The sequence below is a fragment of the Piliocolobus tephrosceles genome, chromosome 11 (genome assembly GCF_002776525.5).
Source record: "Piliocolobus tephrosceles isolate RC106 chromosome 11, ASM277652v3, whole genome shotgun sequence".
In the NCBI taxonomy this organism is placed as follows: domain Eukaryota; kingdom Metazoa; phylum Chordata; class Mammalia; order Primates; family Cercopithecidae; genus Piliocolobus; species Piliocolobus tephrosceles.
This window is the reverse complement of record NC_045444.1, coordinates 107,902,029-107,927,988: the sequence shown is the minus strand read 5'-3', so window position 1 is coordinate 107,927,988 and position 25,960 is coordinate 107,902,029. Positions and strand designations below refer to the sequence as shown.

The 25,960-nt window shown below is 39.3% G+C and overlaps 1 protein-coding gene across 3 annotated transcripts in view; it reads left to right on the top strand.

Moving 5' to 3' along the window:
* Positions 1-25,960, top strand: part of EPHA4 (EPH receptor A4) — a 150,496-nt gene that overhangs the window by 99,865 nt on the left and 24,671 nt on the right. For all 3 annotated transcript variants that reach the window (XM_023222140.1, XM_023222149.1, XM_023222157.1), the window contains 3 exons: positions 19,180-19,304; positions 20,400-20,559; positions 21,519-21,630. In XM_023222140.1, the coding sequence (XP_023077908.1) occupies positions 19,180-19,304; positions 20,400-20,559; positions 21,519-21,630 (397 nt within the window). The remainder of the gene's footprint in view (positions 1-19,179; positions 19,305-20,399; positions 20,560-21,518; positions 21,631-25,960) is intronic.

The following is a 25,960-nucleotide window of genomic DNA, read 5'->3' as shown; positions in this document are numbered from 1 at the left end:
TACTTTGTGGAGTTTAAAACTTAAACAACTTTTGTGTGATTAAGGGTGAAACAATAAAACCCTACAAAATTACAAATATCAGACCAGGAACAGAGCTTCAGAGAGGGCCCATACAAACTTCTTCAGCTTCGGTATATAAAATTCTGCCTCTGACTATGTTGAGATAAATGTAATTGTCAGATAACAGGACTATTGCATAATTATCCCTAAAAGCAGAAAGGACAAGGGAGAAAGATGAGATGTTGGGAAGTCCAGTTTGGCCTGAAATGAAGGTGTTGAAAGACAAATCGTGACAGTGAGTGGTTCTGGCCCATGGTTAGGTATGAGGGGCACCTCTGGAGTGGACCTGAGATGTGGTCTGAGATCAAAGGGACAATCAGAAAGCACATTCCTGCTGATTCTGAGAATCATATTGGAATACTAAACCTAAATGAGATGATGCGATCTCGGCTCACTGCAACCACTGCCTCCTAGGTTCCAGTGATCCTCATGCCTCAGCCTCCTGAGTAGCTGGGATTATAGGCGAGTGCCACCACATACAGCTAAGTTTTGTATTTTTTAGTAGAGATGGGGTTTTCCATGTTGCCCAGGCTGGTCTCAAATACCTGACCGCAAGTGATCCGCCTGCTTCAGCCTGCCAAAATTCTGGGATTACAGGTGTGAGCCACCTCGCCTGGCCAAATGATGGTATTTTTAAGGCACAAATGTTTGCTGCTTTTAGTGCCCTAAAGCAGGGGTCAGCAAGCTATGGCCCAAGGGCCAAATCCAGTCCTTCAGATTGGGACAGCCCACGAATATTGGCTTTTATATTTCTAATGGGTTCCACATAATAAAAAAAGGAATAATATTTTGTGACATTTGGAAATTATATAAAATTCAAGTATTGGCATTCATAAATAAAGTTTTATGGAAACAAATTCCCACTCATGTGTTCATATATTGTGTAAGAGTGTTTTCACGTGACAGTGGCATAGTTAAGTAGCTGCAACAGAGAGCAAATGTCCGGCAAAGCAAACCTAGGCACTGCCTCACTGCCGACACAAAATGTTTGCTGATCTGAGCTCTGGAGTACTAAATCAAGAAAGGAGACCAGTAAGAAACCAGGTTGAGAAGATAGTGAAATACTGGTATTATTGGTGGAAAATTGTTTTGGCAAAGGATGTGATGGGTAACATTTAGGTAAATCTCACATTTGAAACAATCTTTCCATTTGGCAAGACACCTTATTTTGTAAAGATTTTGACTCAGAAAGAAAAAATTAACTAAAATAATTAGGATTTCAGTCATAACTTTGTTTTCTTGAGCCATAAATCTTTTCCCATTGGCACTCAGATTTAAATGGATTATGTGAGACATGCTTCACTGATATTCTGGTTCTCTTTAAAGTATGCATTCTTCACACTATTGCCTAGGTCCTATCATTGCTGACAGCAATTTTCTTTTTAAATAATTCTATGTTAGCCTAGTACGGTGGCTCAAGCCTGTAATTCCAGCACTTTGGGAGGCTGAGGCAAGTGGATCACTTGAGCCCAAGAGTTCAAGACCAGCCTAATCAACATGGCAAAAACCCATCTCTACTAAAAATACCAAAATTAGACGGGTGTTGTGGTGCATGCCTGTAATCCCAGCTACTCAGGAGGCTGCGGCATGCAAGAATTGCTTGAACCTGGGAAGCAGAGGCTGCAGTGAGCCGAGATCTTGCCACTGCATTCTAGCCTGGACGACAGAGTGAAACTCTATCTCAAAATAATAATAATAATAATAATAATTCTATGCTCTGCTTCTGTGCCTTATCTTTTCTCCAAGATGATTTCATGCTTGCCTTTGATCTCCAGTAAATCATGTTATTTTTCCTTACCCCTAAGAAATTTAAAGGAAAAACAAATGATGGCACTAGTGAAATCTATAAAATGAAGAACTCCTTCTAAAGACTCATTTTAAAATCCTTCGAAAAGACAGCAAAGCAATGCCACTGAGAGATTTTGCTGAAATGTCGTTTGCACATCCTCAGTTGTTAGTAGGGAATGGTAGCCGGTTGGAGAGTCCTTTCTGTGCCTGGCAATTATAGGCCCAAGCAAGCACACAGTGAGCTTCAGAGGAGCCAGGCTGTGGTTTTCTCATTAACAGCTCTGGTCTAGCCATGGGATCCTGGTTTACTTCATAAGGCCTATGAAATGCACATTTAAGAAAAACATGCAGTACTTTATTATTTTTTTTTTTTTAAGAAACAGTCTCTTGATTCTAACCTTATACTGAAAAGAATTTCATTTCCAGAATACTGTTGCTACTACTATAATTAATAAGCATACTCACTAATTATGATCGTAATTAAAAATAAAATAAACCAGCAGATATACAATGGCACAGCCTCTTGTGTGTGGCACCAGTGTCTGTGAATTTGTATTCAGGGTGGGTGCCACATGCCCTGGTGAGTAGGAAAAAAAATAACAGCCTCACGAATGAGCCTACTAAATTATCCGACTTTTCAAGGTTGACTGAACAGCATAGACAAATAGTATGTCTATAGAGCATAGTGGTAATTATTGCATATAAGTAAAAGTTACATTACATTTTTTCTAAAAAGATGTGAATATTCCACTCGAAGAAAATGAAGTCTTTATTGATACACCCAGGACTGAGAAGGCTATTTTTTCCTAAGTCCTTTCCCTCTGCTCCTACAGAAAGATATATGCATGTTCATTTGTAAGAAGGGAAATTCATTCACCAGCAATCACTTGACAGCCTAATTCTGATTTGTTTCTCATCTCTCAGTGTTGTGCTTGTTCCATCGAACACTAACCACCGACTTTTACACCCTCTGGAGAAGCCATCAAGAGATTTAAAAAATAAGTGCCTGGCTGAGATGAGAAATGGGCAGTGCAGGGCTAGCAAGCGTTTCCGGTGGGCTTCTAAATTATCTAGTTGCCACTCCAACTGGCTCAATTAATTACTGTCTCCCCAGAGGAGCCAGACAGGTCTCCAGAAACCAGTCTGCAATTGAACATCAATGAAAAGATCCAGAGAAATTTTATCAAAGCTTCCATTAACCCCCTGCTGATGTCTTTAAATAGTCCTTTTTTCCCCCCCTTTAAACACCTTGAAAACCCAAAAGCCAGGCTGCAGGACTAATCTTGCATTAAGACATCTTAAATCTACAGGGACTAATGGAAATGCCTGTCCATGTCACCCAAATACGTAGAGAATTCCTCTGAGTCTCAGCATCCCTGTGGCATTTTTGTGATGTGGGTATACAGTAAGAGGATATGCTGTATGCTGTCTTCAGGTAAAGACTGGTGAGGATTTTTTTAGAGTTTACCTTTTTTTTTTTTTTTTTTTTGGAGACGGAGTCTTGCTCTGTGGCCCGGGCTGGAGTGCAGTGGCCGGATCTCAGCTCACTGCAAGCTCCGCCTCCCAGGTTTACGCCATTCTCCTGCCTCAGCCTCCCGAGTAGCTGGGACTACAGGCGCCCGCCATCTCGCCCGGCTAGTTTTTTGTATTTTTTTAGTAGAGACGGGGTTTCACCGTGTTCGCCAGGATGGTCTCGATCTCCTGACCTTGTGATCCGCCCGTCTCGGCCTCCGAAAGTGCTGGGATTACAGGCTTGAGCCACCGTGCCCGGCCTTAGGGTTTACCTTTTAATCTATCAAGATAAGCAAACTTTTGGTCTATCTGTCAGTATTAAAAATATCTCTATTATTTAATGGGCCTTCTTCTAGTGTCCACCTTTCCACCCCCTACTCCCCCCACAGCCTGCACTCATGCTTTCTCATTCTTTGCTTCTGCCAAAATTAGAAATGAAGGAGGTTCCCCAGGCTCCCCTAAAAATGCAATGATAAAAACGAGAGATGGTGCCAGTCTGTGTGGTCGCTTGCCTAGTGAACCCATTGGCTTCCTCATTGGGAAATGTCACTAATGATTTGGTTCCATAGGTGAGAGCTGGCACCCAGAGCACTGTGGGAATCTGGCTGAACGGTCAGCAAAATGTCCACCTATATAGACACAGAGCTGAAGAAATCACTCTTAGATTCTATTTCTTCTTTCTCTATTCTGACAAGTTGGTAGGCCTGATCTAAACGAACTGTACTATGGTTCTCCTCTGACCATCTTTTGGGTTTTGTTTTGTTATGAAAAAGTACAGGGGCCACTCTCTGATATCTATCTAAAATACTTTATGGGTAAAATGATAGAGACATGAAATATTTTTTCTATTACTATTCTGTTCTTGCTATTACTCTTGGGAGGGAAAAGTGGAGAAACGATAAAGAACTATGGTCCACCCCTTTTTGATTCATATCTTCCAGTACACAAATTTTTCAGGCAGTTTGGCTATCACTTTCAAAAAAAATCCTTTTCATAAAGTCTGTGGGACAGAAAAGTTTTTAAAAAATTCTTATCCAGGAACTTTTGTCTGTGACATGTGCATACAAACAAGACTTAAATATGTAGCTTCAACTTCTCAGTGGGTGCTAAATAGTGACCTGCCACCAATAGGCTCACAGTGTGTTGCAAGCTTGGGTAAGATCCATCCATTAGTACAAACACTGAAAAGGGGGTAGCTTACAATGACTTCCTGGAGAGTTTGTGTTTTTCTAGATGACATACTGCAAGCTGGAAATCTGCCTCTTGAATCAATCCTATTTTTTTTTTTTTTGGTAAAATAAATGCGTATTTTGAGCATAAATGTGAAGTTAAATAGGAGCACAACTTCGTTCATGTTTCTTTTTCAAAGCTAGGACCACATGTATAAACAAGCCAGGGATTTTTAATATGTAACAAGCAGAAAGCTTGATCAAGTGTTCTCTATACTCTCAAGTGTAATCAAAGACTTCTTTTTATCTAAAGATAAATAAATAAGATAACCAAAGACTTTTATTTTATCTGAAAATTATTGACGAGGCTCATGTTGAAACCCACTGAATCTAATCCCAATCCTACAGGGTTCCCAGGAGGGTGTGATTTTAGGAAATTTTTTAGGAGAATGCTTTTGGAGATTTGAAAATTCTTGGAGCTAACGTCATCTCATTTCTCTCCATTTACAGTAGGAATAGGGTTATTACTAAGGTTTGTGATAAAGGTTCTTATTGTTTTGTTTTATATTAGAAGCAAGGAGAACAACTTTAGCAGAACCTTACCCTCTGAAAGTGTCATTTTGTAGCCACGAGCAGTGGACAGAAATTTTAAGAAGTGTATATTGTGTTTACGGCCTTCATTGTACACTCCAATGCAGAACAGTCAACTAATTCAGGTGTGGCTCTAAGAGGCTGGTAATATATTTAAGAAATCCTCGTATCATGTAAAGATGTATTGTTTGGTGAGAAATATCAATGAGAAGCCCTTTCTTTTTTTTTTTTTTTTTTTTTTGAGGCGGAGTCTCGCTCTGTCGCCGGGACTGGAGTGCAGTAGCGGGATCTCAGCTCACTGCAAGCTCTGCCTCCTGGGTTTATGCCATTCTCCTGCCTCAGCCTCCGGAGTAGCTGGGACTACAGGCGCCCGCCACCTCGCCCGGCTAGTTTTTGTATTTTTAGTAGAGACGGGGTTTCACCGTGTTAGCCAGGATGGTCTCGATCTCCTGACCTCGTGATCCGCCCGTCTCGGCCTCCCAAAGTTCTGGGATTACAGGCTTGAGCCACCGCGCCCGGCCGAGAAGCCCTTTCAATCTCACTGTAAACTCTTCAAGGATTCGCCTTAACTGTACGTGTTTGTTGGAGGGTAGCATTTTCTCTTTCCCTCCACTTCTTTTTCCTCTTCCTATTTCAGAAAACACAAAAAATAACTTCCATTAACTTCCAATAACTTCCTCCATAGTGTGCAGGAGCCTTGCTCCAGTGTCTTTCTTAGACATCATGCTGTGGAACTATTTCTAGGTGAGATGCAATTCTGATAAACTCCTCCAGTATGTAGGAATGGACTAAATACTGACTTCCGTGGGCGGAGCCGGTTATGCTGAATTTCACACTTCAGCAAATTGTGTTCATGAGGGAAGTCCCTGTGAGATGCTGTGAACCCCCTGGTTTTCTCTCTCTCTTTTTTTTAAAAAAACAAAAACAGAAAACAAGTCCTAAAACAGTAATGGCTTTCCTAATACATTCTTTGTTGTTTCTTATGACTACAAAAGTCATCTTGAATTCTCAAGCACAGATCCGGTTGAAGATTATCTATTGACCTTAATAACATTTTAAAATTTAATAGCTCAGTTGTTTCTGCCTCATTCTTATAATGCCTATAGATATTTAAACTATCTAGCACATAGAACTTAGTTTCTGACTGATACTCTAAAAATAAATAAAATAAAAATACAATTCTAGGGTTGAAGATTTCCAAGCTTAAAACCTCTTCTCCTAAATGATTATCCTTTTCCAAACCTGTATCATACACTTTAAGAAAATTGCCAAAAAGACAGATTTTCAAATATGAGGGCTGCAAGAATATAATTTCATGGCCACATTTTCAGAGAGCATAGCATGTGGTGACCATTTGTGTAGGACACGTTCTGAAAATGTTCGGACTGTAATTTAACCCAAAGGTCTTTATCCCACTTCTTTCCACTCACCAGGTGCTTCCTTACACTTGTCTACATAGCAAGCAAGAAACAGGGCAGGAAAGATTTGGCTACACGTAAAGCAGAGGTTCCCTGAGGTGATACTAAAATCCACCTTCTCAGCATTCTATGGATCATGAATATTGTCCTCAGAATATTTTGATCCCCTGTGTTTGGAACTTCCCCAGACTTCCATGCAGCAGAACCAAACTGGCAATAAGCAAGATGAAGAGTCTCAGAACTTCACCCCAGTGGCCTTCTTCCTGTTTCTCTCTCGCTGTCTCTTTCTCTTTCTGTCTCTCTCACCTACTTGTAACATTCTAGTTTACTGTCCGTGATCATCACTTCTCAGCCCCTAGACATTGTGCTTTAAACCAAGCAACATTTGGACTTGGAAAAATTCCAAATAGCACGGAACACATTGATTTGCAACTGAGTTTTTACCACCATGGCTATCTGGCCTTGTCAGGAATCATTGGTAGCCTATAATTTCATGCTATGATTTATACTTTGTGAAATATTTTTCATTTTTTCCTCTGTTCTGCCTATGTGTTTTAAGTGCAACAAGAGAAAGAAATAGAAGTTGCTAAAAAATAATTTCTTAGGTCTAAAGGACAGTGGCTGGTAACAATGCTAAAGAGCATCTTTCTTCAATTTATGGTCACCATGACATTTTTTTGAGCAGCTCATGTGATCTTTTTAAATGATGATTAAAAAACTAGGTATCCCATTCCAACAGTATATCTGATGGAGAATTGGATGGCTTGGAAGATGACTAATGGGACTCTGGACCTTTCTGTCTATAGGTCACCTCCTTGAATGGGGACTATATCGTAAGTGGTCCAAGGCCTGGCCATTTGGCAGCCATAGAATGACTATGTTAATGGAATTGGTCTCAGTCCAGGTCTTAGTCGACAGGTGTTCATATCATAAGTGACATTTATTGACTTCCAACTCTTTCAACTTGGAAGACAGTGGACCACCATTAAGATAGTGATGAGGACGGAGTAATTTATAATATATTCAGGCTCCATTGAAAGCCGAGGAATTCAGCCCCTTGAGCTGGCACCTTGCAAATATTGTACTTGTCTCATGGGTTCCGTTAGCTTGAGAAATAAAAAATAGAAATCTAATTTAAAAAGATTTCTAATAATTCAGAATAGCTAATGTTGGTTTCCTCTGAGGTCATATGAGCCTCTCGTGTTGGTGCTTTTCTCTTCATTGTGTATTATAGTGATTAGATATTGGGTATGAAAATTATTACTTTTATTTGTTTGTGTGTTTGGGGGTTGATTACCTAGTCACTTATTTATAACAATTTATTTCAAAAGCTGTAAATGATACCCTTTGACAGAGTTAAATAAGGCTATCTTCATGCCCTTTTGAAATGGAAATTGATGAAAAAGTAACAATGAGTCCCTGTTATCAACATAAATTTCAAAACATGGAATTCAGAAGGATTCACCAACACATACTCTTTTCTATTATCTGGTTTAATATACTTCATTCATTCACTCTAATCAGGTTCATGACCTGAAGATGATTGGCCCGAGTTGGAAGAGATCGTTAGTATTACTAGTATATTGATATTTTGCCCATTGATGTTTTCTGGGTTCATCCACTGACTTTTTTTTTTTTTTTAACTTCACAGATGATTTGGATTTCCCTATAACAAGTGGCAAAGCCACAACACTTCTGAATTAGTTATCACACTTAAAAAGTCAAGATGACAACAACTATAGTGGATCTATTTATTAAAGCAGACAGGCTCTTTTAGCAGAATGATCAATGTCTTACCTCTTTCTGAAAAGCTTCTCAGAGGTAGGAAATCATCAAGCATCTGATATAAAGTAATGAACCAGGTTTTTGACTGGTCAAGTTTCAGGAGCAGGCTTTTAAGTATTTCTGCCTGTAAATGTAGAAATCTGAGTGTGAAAAAGTAAAGGCAACAGCAGAGATTTACTGGGTGCATCTATCATCCTGGCTTTTAGAGTCTTTGTGATTAATACCTGTTTAATTGGGGACTGATCTAGATTCTTTGGATGTCAGAAAGCTAAATGTTACAGCATTGTCTCGTGGGTTCCTAACACAGCAGGACGATTAGCAGCTGTCTGAGTAACAAAGAGAACCTGAAGCCTGCAGCATAGCTTTTTTATTTTCCAGATTTGGAATGCTTGAAGCTCCCTGGTGGAGTTGACAGCAAAAGGAACAGAAGCCTTGATTCACAACAGCTAATCCTTTCCTTTCTCTTTTCTGTATACTGCTCAGTAAAAATGAACCTTTTCCTTACATTGTTCTCCATATTCCAAATTAATTTTGGAGAGCATTTTTTGTTGTTTGTTTGTTTAAAAAATAATTTTTTTTGAACTTTTTTTCTCTGATCTTCCCTAGGAAGTGATTGGAGGGCATTGTAGGTCATGGAGGCCTCCATTTGGTGAGGGCTCACCATCCTGTCTAACCAAGTTACACATAAAATAATTTTAACTAAGAGTGGAAACACTAGATAACTTTCAACACCACATTAAGACCCAGTGAGAAGACTCATCTCACTTGAAGCATTCAGAGAAAAAATATATATTTATTTTTGTTGTTGTTGCTAACTTCACCCCATTTTCTTACCTTAAAACAATTATCTTGCTCAGGCAAATTCTTCTAAATTGCCTTCCAGTGGAAAGATTGTTTTCCTGTTTGCCTCAAACTGGCATTCTTACTTATAACAGGAAACACACACATTGAATCCTGCCATGTTTCTGTTGGCAAGTGTTGAGCTATCCTTGTCAGAACCTGCCAACGAATTTCTTAGTAAGCAAGTAGAAAGTAAAACAAGCAGCTCCCAGACGAAACATAGGATACACTTGAACTGCAGCAAATACACTTGGGTGCCCCTGAGGTTAATTCCCTGTTAATTCTGGTGGACACAGGCCTTGATTTCCAGTTGAGCTGTTACCCACTTATAATTTTATAACTGATCCTATGACTGTACCTGTAATAATGCTAATTCAAGACACTAGCTAACTTAAAAAAGTAAAACAGACATTTAAGTAATGCATTTTATTTACTACAAAGAGCAAAGATTGTTGTATGTTTCAGCATAATGATTAAAAAGTTGCAAAAGTCCTAATTTGCAAAACCTTACATCTTTCATGACATCTTTAGGGCTTAACCCAGGAGGTATACTAAATGTTGTGTATGGATCTTTCTAGTAATAAGTATGATACTTCCTTTTTAATACTCCTAACATTTGTGTTTGTTTTATATCTTTCTATTGTGAAATATACACATATGGAAAAGTGAGCAAGACTCGAATGTATAGTCATTGAATTATAGCAGAGTAAACACCTATGTGACCATCACCCAGGCCAAGGAACAGAACAATAGAACATTGCCAGTCTTCCAGAAGCTTGTCTTGTATCCTTACCCCTTCCCTAATTTCAAAGACTTACTATTTTATTTGGTAATTGAATTTGCTTTGTTTTATTCTGGTCTCAGCTCTTTAGGTTAGTTCAAATGTGAATTCATTCTGCACCAAAAGTTTTAAGGTTGTCTGTGAGCAGGGATCGTATCTAACTTACCCCTGCGTTTCTGACAGCCCACAATGTACATAGATACCCCTGTACCTAACAGAGCAGACTTTAGAAAGATTTACTCTGTTGCTGCTGCCACTACTGCTGTGGGAAAACAGTCACTTAAAACTTCAAGTCTCCTGTTTCTTACCAGAGAAAGGAGGGGCAGAGACCAGCCACTTCTACAGATCAGTAGTTGAGAATGAGGGCTCTACGACCAGACTTTTGAATTATGACCACGTATAAGCCATAACTTGGAGCAAATTATTCAAACTCTCTGTACCTTATCTTCCTGATCTATAAAATGAGGATAATAATGGTACCTGTCTCATAGAGTTTTTGTGAGGTTTACATGAATTAACTCCTGCAACAGATTTAGAACAATGCCCAGCACATCATAATTACTCAATAAATGCTAGTTTAGTGTGTGTGTTATTACAGACATGTGGCGGAGAGGGAGGATCACATACTTTTGAGCCAGGTGAACTTGAGTTTTAAATCTCATTTTATAGCTTCGGTCAAATTATTTAATTTCTTTGTGCCTGAGTTTCCAAATCTGAAATGTAAGGGTGATCATTATAACTACTTCAGAGAGTTGTAGGGATAAAATGATGTCAGGTGTGCATGTATGTGCAAGTGCCTTGCCCAGGAGTTTACTGGCATCTGATTTGCTCCTTTCCCCATTCTTTGTCTTGTGGCAATTCAAAGGGCCTAAGTCTTCATCTGCTTAAGCAGTTAATAATGCAGTGAAAACTAAATTAACTCTTTTCTACAAAGAAAACTCAACTAAACCATTTTGAGAACCCCACTGTCTTTTCCCATTTAGCATTAACACAAGATCAGCTGAATCTTTTGGCCCAGTGTTTTGTGATTCTGCCAATTTCTTTCCCTGTTAGAAGACTGGTGCCCGTGATTTTGTCCCTGGGAAGCCACGCGGCTTCTGTCACTGACTTTGCTGACCTCGGGGCAGCACGCTCCAGTTTCTCACAAATGGGTGGATATCTGCTCATCGTGCATGACCAGGAGCCGGAAGTTCTGGGAGGGAACCCAAAGGCCTTTCAGGAGGCTGCAAAACCACAGACCAATCTTCTGTGGGCCACAGTACTTCTACAGTTTATCTGAGTTAGTTGTGATACGCAAATACCTCTTTTTTGCCAAAAGGCTCCACTTCACTTGAATGACTACTTGTTTTAACCCCAAATGCCAGTTCAATGGGTTAGTGCAGTAGAAAATTATTTCTTGCTGAAATTGCATCCAGTCGGTGGTGATGAGGGGTTGTTGAGTGTGGGGCTTCCAAGATGGGCCTGGGGCATTAACCTCCCTCTGGCTTGTGGGTTCAAGAAAATGGAGAGTCACAGGGAGCTATTTATGGGTCAGATCTAGAAGAGGAGAAATCACTTCAACCCACAATCCATTACCCCAAACTCAGTCACATGAACTACCTTAGATACAAAGGAATCTAGGAAGGTAGTCTTCGGCTGGGAAGCTCTATCTAGAAGGGAAGGGATCTCACAGTTTTGGATGCCTTAGCCAAAGAGGCCAACTCAACACCTTCAACTTCCTTATGCAAACAATTAATGTGAAGGCTAAGAATATCATCACATTCTATCATTTAAAATTTAACCAATAGCTCTCTGTAAAGGATTTGTCGAAAATAATCTGTTGCCCATCTCTCTGGCATAAAGAAAATGACGTGCCATCCCATCTATCTGGGAAATAAAAAAGGCTTGCAAAATTTTCATCTTCTATTAAACCAAAAGTAAAAACCAAATCACCGACTTTGCAAAGTCTTACTCTGGAATCATTTAGTTCAATTATTCACAATGCTCCAAAATCAGACTCTTAAAATCATTGGCAGCATGGGTCAACTGTATCCTTCAGTAAATGTTGCTGAAGGATAATGTGGCTGTGCACTGATTTATTTCATAATATGTGTTTAAAATAGACTCTGCTCTCACCTTGGAAATCGCTTTATGGAAAAAATGCATTTCTCATACATTCTGAGCTTAAGCTTAATAAATATGAATACTTTCACATCTAAATATAAATGAATTTCATTTAATTCACGGTCTTTAAAGATTTTGGCTGAAAATTTGGTTCTATGGTTTTTTTTGTCAAATAAGGAAAAAAATCCTATATTGATTTCGGAATAATCAAGTTTTTTTTCTATACCTTTTGCAGGTTTGCTTTAAAAACAGTTTCACTTTTTGACTATGAGAAACTGTGCTTGTGTGGATGCATTATGTAGCAACTAAAAGCTGGCGGGGGTGGGGTGGAGCTGACTTTTTACTTTGATGATGCATCCAGTGAGGGTGGTTGGGGATTTTAATGATTTCACCTAAAAGATAGCAGAGGAGTTGACCCAGCTGATTGAATGCACTGCAAACAAAATCATGTATATGTGAAAGCACTTTGTAAACTGTTGTACTATGAAATAATATAATGATAATAGTAAGAAAAAGAACACATAAATATTGCTGAGTTATGTTTGATGCCATAGGTACTGCCTAACTTGAGAGGAGAAATCCTTCTCTCCATCTGGAATGTAGAAGAAAACAATTAATGTTAGCACCAGAGCTCCTAGCATCTCAGAGACTCAAAACCCTTAATCACAAGGATATCATTAGTGCTCTGAAGCATTCAATTTTGATGCTTGACAGCATTTTAAAATGCACAAACCTTTGAAAAGGAGCAAATCAGAGCTGGGGTGTTGAATTGAGAAAGAAATGGGAACAAAACCACCTTAAGCTCCAAGTAATTAAATTTAAATATGCTATTTGCATTAAGCAGAGATATGTATACATGGTGGGTTTATATTTTTCTATCAATGAAAGACCCCTTGAGTAAATATCATCTATTTAAATCCAGATCCTGGGGAGGGGAAAGGTAACCCTGCTGTGGTTAAGAAGCCATCTCTTCTCCAAACACTGGCCATTGTGTACCACTGATATCCATGGCTTCAGGTGTCTTGACTTTCATAAAGGGCTGTTTTCACTGTTCCTTGCCCACAGGCTGGAGACCTTTCATTGCATCTGTTTATTTCCTGGCTCACCCTCTCCACCCTCTAATTTGAACCAGTAATGAAATGCAGTCTGCGTACTTCAGCTGCTTTCTTTTTCCTCCCAAGTTCCCCCCAAAGTGTTCTTAATTCATTGCTTGTGATACTGGACTCAAGAAAACAATTTTTTAGCTCAGGGACCATGTGAAGCTTTCCTCTCTTTCTTTTCTCCATATCTCCTCTTCTCTTCTCCATCCCATTTGGGTGTCACAAGTACCAAACTGCTGCAGTAAAATGACTTGTAGGTGTTTAATGGCAAGTCATTGAGGAAGTGAATACAAGAAAATTGCAGCATTCACATGAGTGGGGAGCAAGGAGAACTGCTGAGCTTTGAACCAAAGAAAGTTAAATTTACCATTTTCTTAAAGGCAGCCACCTCTGTTTGACATCCAAGCATCTCCTGTAATTTCTCCTTGTGAAATGCACCACTGTTAGAGAGTCATGATACAGCCCCTAATCTGTGCTGTTTCTGTTTATCAAAAACACACACAGAGATAAAACCCACATGTACCTTCTGAATGCATTGTGGTCTGCTCTCAAACCAAATGTAACCACAGGTACACAGCAAATGGGGGTTCTATTTAGAACACATTCTCAGTTTCTCGGGGATTTGTAGAACTGTGGATACAACATTCTTTGGGAGTGAAATTTATCTTGGAGCTCTATTAGAAAGCTCAGATCTTTCAACTGGAAAGCTTTGGTAAATTTTTCCTTTCATCCTCTTTTGGTTTTTGCTTCATCATTTTTAAAAAATGGTATTTTGCTACAATTTCACTTGTGTCCATTGGGTATGTGGACGAACAGAGTCTGTTCCCAATAATCCTGCTTGCTTACACTAAGACTGCAAAGAGCTCTCCACCCTATTAACCCCATGTTTCAACTTTATATCCGTTGGTGGCTGTTGCATATGTAGTAACTAATGGCTTCTGCTGGCAGTGACTGACTTTGCCCTAGTCCATCTTTGGAGGCTTATGATCCTTTTTGGATTTAGTATTATGACTTGGGAGTCTTACCACCACTCCACCTTGGCAGTTAGGAAGTCAGGAGAACTATTTGCATATGCCCTACAGATACAGAGAAGAAATGTGGAGCAAATTGTCAACACCTTCCTCAGCCTAAAGAGCAGAACCTCAAAATGCTGTCTGGAACAGGTGCAGTGATGCCTAGTTTTAATGTTAACTTACATTTGAATGACATTTTACAGGCTGTGTGTCTGAAAAATGTTCAGAAGCATCACACAGACCTTAGAAACAGAGACTCCATTTATAATTAGAGTTGTCATTTGCTTCACCCCTAATTGTCAATATCTCAGTTAACCTAAATAGTACAACCAACCCCACAAAAGGTCCTCTGAAACAGGTGCAGATGGAAAGTTGTTTTAAGGATGGCTTACTTCTGGTACTTTATGTTTAGAAAATTTTTGCTGTCTACAGTAAAGATTTTTTTTAGAAGAATTTTAATATGTAAAAATTTGACAAATTTGTTGAGCACCATTGAATGCATATGTCACCATGATTTGTAAGTTAAAAAGAACAAGAAATGAGAGACATGTTTTGGGTTAAAAACTGCTGAAATCTCCTTGTGGGTAATAAAAAAATGAAGGTCTCAGGATAGGCACCTTAGACTAGGAAAATTGACATCTATGAGTCATTGGAGATTTTGCTGTAAAGGTTTGAAAATTAGGGACTCCATTGAATTAAATCACACATCTTTTTTAAAGAGCTACCCTTTAGAAGTGCTTGCCTTGTGATTTTTACATCATCATCTTTCTTTAACCATACGTCAACTGACATGACCAGCTCTCATTGCTATGTGTCATGACTGAATACCAGCCATTAAAGAATGCCTGCATTTGTCCAGAGGCACAAAACTGTCCTTAAAACAAGAACCTCCTTTATGAAAGAAATCTGTGGGTAGATAGGAATGCTTTTCAATCTATGACGCATCTCTTTCTTCTAGTGAGAATGTGTTCGTCAGCCCCCCAGCTTCTTCCTGGCTTTGCTTCTGACACTCAGCAGGTGTATTGAGTGTCTACAGATAGAATGTGTGAGAAAGTGTCCCCTACTTAACTCCTCCCCATCACCCATGAGAGAACTTGAATAAGAAGAGGGGCGGTAGGAATCCTCTCCTCTTAAATTCTTGAAAAATGGGTCCTCTGACTTGACATTGGAAAGTGTTTTCTACGTAAGACTATTATAAAAATTTCCCAAACCTTCTTCTAGTTAAGAAGAGGTGAAAGTATTTGGTGGTACTTAGTCTGATACCAAGAATTGTTTTTTATCTGGCCGTGCTTACCCATTCCCCCTCTTGGCCTTGCTCCATAGGTGCTCATTAAGTATGTGTCTAGTGGCTGAGTTGATGGTGAGGAAGAACCTTGTCTCTATGAGATTTCAGAATGTAAATCAAAGAACTGAGTGGCCACTGAGAATCTTTTTTTTTCTGCTTGGTCTTTTTATGCTGACCAAATTTTCTACTATAATTAGAAGCTCTCTTTTGAACTTAGGTATTGATTGGTCAAAGCTCTTATTGAACTATATATTTAAGGGTGGGATGGACAATCTTTTTTAAAAAAAATTCTATTATATCCTCTTCTAATTCTGTAAGCAAAGGGCAGAGCCCTGGAATATTGCAAATCAGGATTCAAGACATTTGGGTTGGGCATGGTTTACCAAAGTGTGGAAACATACCAATGGTGGCATCAGAGATGATTTTCGGGAACACACTGATGAGATGTTATATAATACTGAATTGCCCTGTGTACAGTGTAGTTCATTTTCAGTTCTTTCTCAGTAATTCTGAGTACTCCAAGGTCAGAATCTCAAGTCGGTGCCCAGATATCCTTTGCTTCTCTAGCACTGGCTAATCTCCATTTTTAACAATCCTTGGAGAAGTAAGAGTGTCCAGCAAACATTGATAACATTGTTTCATTTACATGCAATGTTCATTTTTATGGTTACTTGCCATTAATTTCAAGTGATTACAGGGTTTCATTGAGACCAGTAAATGGGAAATTTCTTTTTAAATACAACTGTTGAAGTTGAAGATACTGCATTTATTAAAGAAAATATTACTTAAATCATCTTACAAGCTGCAGAGGGATGTGGCAGCAAATGTGTGGCGTGGAAGTCTGATGCTTGGGAAACACCGCGGTAGGGGAAAATTGCAAAATGTCATTGGCAAATGCCTCATCTAGGGAAATGACCCACAGGCAGGCACACACAGTAGGGTGATGCCTTCCAGATGTAAAGTTGAAGCCTGTTTTGGAAATGGGGTAGAAAAGGTGAGGGAAAAGCCCCTATGTGGCTTATGATGTAGAGAACATTCAAGCTGCCTCCTTTCCAAAGTGGCAGTATGGCAAAGCCCAGATTTTCTCAAACTCCTTCTTACTAGAGAAGATAAGCTCTCCACAGGTGGAAAATGACTGGCATCTTATACTTCAGTGCAGTTGTATATTTCAGGTACATTTCCCAACCTCACTTGGTCATGGATTTCTTGTGTCATTGTGCCCTGATAACATGTTCTTCTGAAGAACATCTGATCAATAAAGAATTTAGACTTTACAGCCATACAACATAATGCTCTTTGTGAATTAGATATATGTATTCTGCTTTTCCTTGGTTGCATTTGTTTGTCTAGTAGGTACAAAAGACAAATGTCAACTCAGCAGTTTTCTGACTGTCCTCAGCCTAGCATTCTATTTTCATTCAGTCCTTCATTCTTGCTTGCATTTCTCTTTCAATATCTCCTTATTCTCCATTTTTATGACAGCTGTGTCAAGGTACACTCTGTTGGTTTATTTTCACATTTATGCGTATCAGCTTCCCAAGCAGGGCTGCATTAGAAATACTCTATGAGATAACATGATTATATTGCCAACTCCCTGCTTGAGATTTTTTGAGCACCTTAGTTGAGTCCATATTCCCTTTGAATGCTCACAGGAACACTGCTGCTCAAACTTCTAAAATAGAAATCAAGCTCATTTCCCATATGCAGCAGCTTAATGATAACCCAACCAGAGAGAAGCTGTCTTAGTTCATCAGTACATTTCAAGGGCAGGCAGGCAGGCAATTCTTTCCCAAGGAATCTGTCGATTATGAGGATCTGACCCAGACCGTTTCCGAGAGAAAGTTCATTTTATAATTTTATGATTTTTCTCCCTCCCACTTTCTTTCTAGTGACCTCACTTTTCTGTTTCATTTCTCAATCCTGAACATGAGAGTTTAAAGAGCGCCTTTTGTGGAGTGTATGCTAAAGTGGTCTGTTAGGCAATGTATCTATTACCTGGAGTGAAATAACTTTCCACAGCCAGGCAATTTTCTTAGCCTCCTTGCTACCTCTATATTTTTCAAAGTCACTTTTTGCATTTGGTTGGACAATGGCTTTGTGTCAGCCAGGAAAGAAAGAGAAAATATGAGCATGTGTGTTTGTGTGTGCCTGTGTGTGTGTTGGGAGAAGGGAGCCTTAATGAATGTAATGAGCACATTTCCGTTGTTCATTTTCCTCAGATGTTCAGTGGCTTCCATATGTCTGCCGTGTGCGGCTTTGTTCACTGGGTTTGGTATTACTAACCTTGGGATTGCCTTTGATGGAGGACATGTGTATCTACTGTATCTTTCTCTTGTGTTTTTGCCTGAGATCCGATCTGGAATAGCTTTGGGACTGAGAGAGAGGAAAAAACAAAATAGAGAGTGGTGTGTGTGTGTGTGTGTGTGCGCGTGTGTACATGCCTGTTACCATCCCTAATAGAGATCCTGGGCTGTCAAATAACCCCCTCCAGAAGACAGTCTCTACTGTACTGGATTCAGCTGGAAAACTCCCTTGTTTGACTATGGTGTGTCTGCTTGGTTTCCCTGCCATCAGTACACCCGTCAGACATGGTCAAGCAGGTTTGAAGCTTTTCCCATACTATTTCCAGTGACAATGTATTTTACTTTTTATCTTTGTTCTTTGGAGTTAGGGGTTGGCAGTCATATGCATGTATTGTAAAAGGGCAGGAGGATGACCCAGCAGTAATTTATTCTTCCTCAGTGGCCAGTTTTTGACATTTGTTTCCCCAGTTTGGGAACAAAAGAATATATACATTGGAGTTAGGGAGCTCTCTAATCTCTGGTTCTCCAGGGCAGCTTTGTTAGATAAGATTAAGGATTTCATGAATGCTTTCCCTTCTCCCTGGAGATTGCACATGGATACCAGCCATTGTCGGTGTCAGCAGAGCCTGATAACGGCTGGCTGGAGATGTGACCACCACAGTGGAGAAGTGAGCATCAGGCAGCCTGGGTGTATAAATCTCAAGTGTGCCCTCCTTCCACCCCATAACACACCCACTAGAGGGCTGCCTTTGTGTCCTTCACAGTGGAAAGAGCAGGCAAAGGCAACATGTCAGCTCTTATAAAATAGCTGCAAAATGCCACGTGTGTTCAGAGAGACCAACCCTGCTTGATTTGTATTCATTATTTACATGGTCGCGTTCAGACTGAACTCTTACTGTAATTAAGCAGTACTTTTATTTATATTGGAAAGTATGCAAATTGTTTGCCTTTTGGCATTCCCCAAAATACTTATGGAAGGCTTGTACATTCTCTTGCTCGTATGGAATTAAAGTCCAGTAAGATGGCACTCATAATACTGGGAGGTAGGATTAGATGTAGCTTTACCGAGCTTAAAATGAGGTCTTCCAAAGGCTGTCATGGCTTACAAAAGGTTAAAAACAAGACAGCCTTCTCTGTACCTACAGCCTTTTATGAGAAGTGTCTCTACATGCTGTGAAAATGGTACTACAAGCTTATGAGCCCACCGGACTTTTACTTCAGAGATTCTCTTTTTAAGACAAACACATACAAAAATATACTGGAGAGAAGGATAAAAATGGTACGATTTTATACTGAAGAGTGAAATGATCAAGGGGAAGACAAGACAATCTTTCACACTTTTCTTAAATAACATGAAATTATTTCTGGATACCACCAAAACCATTTCTTTTCCTAAAGAAAATGTCCTTTGTCTTTTGTTTTTTCTAACAGCACCATCATCCATTGCTTTGGTCCAGGCTAAAGAAGTCACAAGATACAGTGTGGCACTGGCTTGGTTGGAACCAGATCGGCCCAATGGGGTAATCCTGGAATATGAAGTCAAGTATTATGAGAAGGTATTACTTGAGTGAACAATACTCCTTCCTTCTTTCTTTCCTTCCTTCCTTCCTTCCTTCGTTCCTTCTTCGTTTCCTTCTTTCCTTTCTCCCTCCCTCCCTCCCTTCTTCCTTCTTTCCTCAACTCTTTCCCATCCTCCTTTGCTCCCTCCCTTCTGTTTAAGTGTTAGCCATTTGTAAGTCATGGAATACCAGTGAATCCCCAATCAAATGCATTTTGCTTCCCAGTTAAGTATGATTATGAAATTTATCATTTACTTAGTTATCCTGAAAGGCAGAAAATAACAATAATAATAATACACTGTATTGTAATATATCTTTACTATCTAGTAATGGAAATCAAGATAGCTAAGAAGTTCTAATCTATGAACCTTATATCAGGGAGAGTGACTCATAATAGTTGAAATAATGATCTGTTTAAGTAGATCACTGCTATTCAGAATAAAGATGTGGGTTTTGATGACTTTTAATAGAAAGTCAGGGAAGGAAAATCACATTCTTCAGCCTCTTAAAGTTATAGAAAGGCATTATTTTTACAAATAACTTGTCTCTCTTAAAGGACAGAATTTTGAAGAGAGCTATTTGCATTCGAGGTTGTCTAGAAAATGAACAGTTGTCTTCTTTTTCTTTTTAAAGATAATCACTTATTGGTTTTCTTATTAAAAGTAGAAAAGGGACAGGATTTTTCCACTGAAACCATGTTACAACACATTTTACATTTTCTAGACAGAAAATAGAAAAAGACAAGGGACCTTCTCACAGTTATGTCTTTTAAATTGCTGGGTGTGGAGCTAGAAAAGCCACCAACCATCATTTAATGTTCCTTTCAAAAAAAAAAAAAAAAAGAGTAGGAGGAAAGATCTGGATATGGTCAGCATCAATAACAATCATACCTGAATTCCACATTTCTTTCAACAAGTGAGAAGTAACAATAGTACTTATAATATCCAAGAGAATATAGGCTCCAGAGAGTGTATTCATCTCTATTTACTTTCAGCTTCCGAGTCGACTGGCTTGACTCCTTTAATATTGCGCCTAGAGTAAGCAGGAGATTTATTTTGCTACCTTCCCCAATTTTATCTTCCCGTGATGTAGGATCAGAATGAGCGAAGCTATCGTATAGTTCGGACAGCTGCCAGGAACACAGATATCAAAGGCCTGAACCCTCTCACTTCCTATGTTTTCCATGTGCGAGCCAGGACAGCAGCTGGCTATGGAGACTTCAGTGAGCCCTTGGAGGTCACAACCAACACAGGTAACAAGGACCACCCAGACTCAGTCACTTCTGAGGCTAGTTTTATAATACAGGTGAATCCCATTACAGTGAAATCTAAGGAGTTGTCTGTATTTTTTTGTTAAGCAAACATTTTACTACAATGAACATGGCTTGAAATAAGTTAGCCAATGTCTGTAACTTAGAAAACTTCAGGTGATTTAGAGAAAGGCATTTTCGAAGCACTATCTGATTTGTCTTTTCCTATGAATGAAAAATGTTGCCTATTTTTCTCTTGTTTCGAGCCCTCTATAAACCAGGAAAAATGGGATGACTAAACTGACAAATTGAGGGTTGCATAGCTACCCAACATTAATATAGGGAATTTTCTCCCTGAGACGATTAAAGATGGCACCAAAAATATTTTTTCCCTACTTATTTCTAAGAATCATTTAAATCAAGTCAGATAAGCCTTTTTTTTTTTAAAAGACCCTTTGAATAAACATATCAAATCTTTAAACAGTGTGAGCTGGATTGACTGGTTGACTAAATTTACAGTGCTTAAGAGGGGCGTACCCATGAACAAGCAGTTGGTGTAAGATTCCTCCATCCCCAGTAATTAATGAACCCAAATTGGGCGTATTTGATAAAAAGATGATAGGGCAGAATTTTTTACTTCAAGAAAGAAACTTTGTTCACAAATTATTGAATAAGAATAAAACGCAGAAGAGAAAGTAGAGTTGAATCTGAAAGGGATTGACATCTTTGAAATTATCCAGCAAGGGTACAAGGAGGAAGTGGCTTTTGAACTAGGCAAAAAGAGGCAGGTTTTTGATAGCTCTGGGGGAAGGAGGTACATTCAAAACTGCTGCCCTTTCTGAAATGTTCAAGTGTCTTTCTCTCTCCAAGTGGCTTCAGAACATTGAAAACTGTGACCCATTCAGAAGTTCTACCTCCTAAGACTTTCCCAAAGGTGACCCTTATGTAATTGTCATTCCCAGTGCCTTCCCGGATCATTGGAGATGGGGCCAACTCCACAGTCCTTCTGGTCTCTGTCTCAGGCAGTGTGGTGCTGGTGGTAATTCTCATTGCAGCTTTTGTCATCAGCCGGAGGTAAGCACTGAAGCCGCTCACTGTGCAGCCCCCCCACCTTCCCAGTGTTTATGATGGTTTTTTTTCTCCTCCACACAAAGCTAAGGCTTTTGATTGCATCATAAACATGGCATCTGCATCCCAAGCTTCCTCCTTGTTGCTTTGATCTTCCCACACCCCCACTAAAGCTGCTAGCTGTACCCTGGTGGCAGGCTGAGAGGTCCGGAAGGACCCAGCTAATTGTAGGAAACAAAGCTGAAGAGCAAGCCAGTGGGAGATTTCTAGATACTTTAAGCTGCCAGGTGTTACGTTTATCCCTCTCTTAAGCCTGGACTCACTGCCAAAGGCAAGAAAAAGCCCTATAAAACTTGGGCCCCAATTTTGAGCTCTGTCATTTGCCAGCTACTACTACATAAACCTTTTTGAGTATTTCTATTCTGTAAAATAGAGATAATTATTATCTGCCTCAAAGGGTTATTGACAGTAGAATTTTGATATGCAAAATAGATAACACAGCACACAGGAGGTGCTTCAGCATGATTTTGGTTAACAGTAATGGTCACTAAAGCAAAGAAATGGGTACTGCACATTCAGTCTTCCCCCAGGAAAGGCCATCAGCATTTCCAGAGAATCAATGGATTTCCAGAGATTATCCCTTGAGCAAATCGTGGGCATGACATTGCTCTTGGAAATGAACCTAAAACATCTGAGTCCTTATCGCCTAAGTACTTACAGTCTGACTTGTTACTTAAAAAATAATCTAAAAAGGAGAGAGTAATAACAACAGATTAGCAGCATCTTCTTTCGAACATTCTTTTCTTACTCTTTTCGTCTCCATTTACTTACTCCTGTCGCCTGCCTAGAGGCTCCAGAGGAGTGGTCATTGATATGTGCCTCGCACCTGGGCCTTCTTTGTCTTTTATGTGTAAGAATCTGCCTCTTCCCTGATCTACATCCCCATATACCATCAACTGTTTCACAAGATGGGGCTGTTGGTGAAAAAAAGGGCTAAACCTGGGGATGTCAAAAGGATCCTCTTAAACGTAAAGCTTTTCATTTTCTAGAAGAGGGAAGTAGTCTTAGGAAAGAAGTAATTCTTGCCCAAGGTTGTCACGTTGCCATAGTGGTAGGCTGAGCTACTACTGGCCCCACCAGTAGCTGTGCTTGGCTCTCAGGCCAGTATCTGTTGCATTATCCCTCTCTGCCTACCGATGATCTCACCAATGTCATAGCAATGCCTTTGGCTATTTCCACTGGCCTGGGCAAGCCACTATGCTTTTACTTTCCTCTGATATACATTATAATTAGAGTGATGACCATATAATCTAGTTTGCCTGGATAGTCCCAGTTGGTGCTTGTATTTCTTTTCTTTTATTATTATTTTTTTTCTGAGACGGAGTCTTGCTTGGTCGTCCAGGCTGGAAGTGCAGTGGCACGATCTCGGGTCACTGCAACTTCTGCCTCCTGGGTTCAATCAATTCTTCTGTCTCACCCTCCTGAGTAGCTGAGATTATAGGCACCTGCCACCACACCTGGCAGCTAATTTTTGTATTTTTAGTACAGACAGGGTTTCACCATGTTGGCCATGTTGGTCTCAAACTCCTGACCTCAAGTGATCTGCCTGCCTCAGCCTCCCAAAGTGCTAGGATTACAGGCATGAGCCACAGTGTGTGGCCATGTATTTCTTAATATCATGCCCCCACCCTCACTCTCCAAAGTGTCCTGGTATACAGGGGCCAATTATGTTCACTCTAATATAACACAATATAGAACAACACATTCTGTACAGGCATCTATTTTACATTGTGTTCATTGCTTTTGATGCAAAATCTATGAATAGGTATGTTGGATTAGAGTGATGAGTCAAATCTTGAGATGTTAAATCCACAATAAATTCTCATTTCTGTTTCTTTAACATACACACATACAAAAACATATAGACACTGGCATGCCTACTATATTCTAAACAGCATTATATCTTGGCCTTCAGAAACTTAAGGTTGACCTGCATAGAATTTAAATTCCCATTGTTCTTTCCTTCCCTGCTATTTGATTTTGAAAGCCAATCAAGATGGCCCTCTTTCTTGTACATTGCCATTTAGTTTTGTATATGTACACATGCTGTGCATATAACCACCGGGAAATGTATGCGTTAGTATATATCCATCTGATGGTGGGAAGCAAGGAGCGTGTCAGGGAGTGTATAGGAATTACATGTGCTTTTTTGATTTTATACTTACATATTTCTGTGTCTGAAATTTTCACAGTATACAGAAATAATCTTTGTTATTAGAAAATAAAGATGTTTAATGGTTTAAAAACAGATACAATTCATTAAATACCTCCACTTCTAAAAATATTTGATAAAAATTCAGCACCATAGGATGCTCAGAGCACTTCTCTGCAGAAACTAAGTCTTGACCTTGTGTCTTGACCATCTCTTTGACTTTACTGGAAACATTCTCTAGTTGTAGTCCAGCTTTGCTTTAAATTTACTTTGCTTTTTTGTTTTTTGGTATAAGTGGCCCTAAGTACAGCAGTCAAACTAGAGTAATGAGAAATAAGTTACCTCATTATGAGTTCCCTTTGGATGTTCTACTTAAAACATTGGCTTTGATGAAAAGAAAGGAAAAACACATGAACATGTAATCGGGGAGACAAGTTTATTAAAAGCCATGACTACGGAAAATAGCATCCTTAAGCCTGATGACTTAATTTCCTCTCTGCCTTTATTGATCACTTTATTACATAAGGCAGGATTGATAGCAGGATGCATCGGATTTCCAATTATGAGTCCCCACCTTAGAGAATTGAGCCTGTCCAGTTACCTAGCGATGATTCCTGTCCCTTCTCCCCCATTAAAAAAAAAATGTCACTTCCCAAGGCTGATAAACAGTGCTTGGTGATTGGTCCTCAATGGATCACTTTTTAGAAAATGAAATGTCAACCCCTTGCCCTCATATTGATTCTTCTTTAGTGTCGGCCGTAAAGCTGTCATGGGAAAGGCCGCCTGGAGCCAGGTAGCTGACAGGTTTGCAGTGGCTCATGCACACTCAGCCAATTCTTCTCCTCACGCAGGTTGTCTGCTGTGTTATCTTGGACTATAAATGTTTAAATGGGACAAGAACAGGTGAACAGAGAGGAGACAGGTAGTAGGGATGAAAGCCTGGCCCAGGCTTTTCGTGAGAGGACAAACAAAAGGTAGTACATGGTACTGGCGAAATAATCTTGCCAGACTTCAGCCAGTCGTATGAGAAAGCAAAAGATTAAACACCCTAGCCTATAAAATCTGAGTCATGTCCTTTGACGATGGGGCTGCCTTGTGCTTCTTAGAATCACCGAATGTTTATGCCGGAAAGGATGCTACAGACAGATCTGTTACAGGGTCCTCTGGAAGTGACTCCCACTCTGCTGATGGCATGCAAGATCTCTAAGGAAGTGGATGGACAGAAACTCACGTAGTGAGAAAAGTTTCAGTCCTTCTGATGACCTCAGAGAGAAAATCGGCTTGGTGCTCCTTTGTCATTTAAGAAAGAGGAAGCGGCCTCAGGCCCACAGTTGATATCTTGCAGGATTTTTTTTATAGCAATTGTTTCATTTATTTCATTGTACACATTCAGCTTAGAGAAGCCTGAGCCTAACGCAAGCCAGAATAATCTACACTTTTTTCAGTGAGATCTACTTTTTTCTTTTGGCCAACTGGAACACGTAAGCATTTAGAGATTGCGGTGAAAGAATCAAACTACTAAATTTATAAAATACCTAAAATGAGATGTTATACTAAGCACATTGATTTAGCTATATTGTATATTTTTACCACCCACATTTATGTTAAGCAACTTAATTTTACATTTTCTGTAGGCATCTTTGATCTGTGTCTTTCTCATCACTCAAGATATAATTTCAGAATTCTTTCAGCTTTCCAGAGCACACAATTGTACTTGTTATCTAGGTTATTTTAAGACACAACCCTTCTTGTACCTATGTGATGCTGTCCCTATAAATTTTATTTCAAACCACAAACAAATCTCTTATTTGTACATTCTCTAGCAGCAAGTCACCATTTCCACATTTATATATTTATATATTTGTAATCTTCACAACATAACCACTTTTCTATATTGTTTTTTAAAAGTGATCTTTAAAAGGACTGTTAACAATGACATCCTAAAATACAAGTATAAGGTCATAACCTCCAGGGCTTAATGACTGAATCTATGTTAAATTTCTCTGATACCCTCTTCCCTTTTATAGTAATGATTTCATCAAGTTATCTTCAAAAGCATCACAAACTAGTATTAATTCAGATTGTTTTAGGGTAGTGTTTTTTCCAAAACAGTATTACAGTATT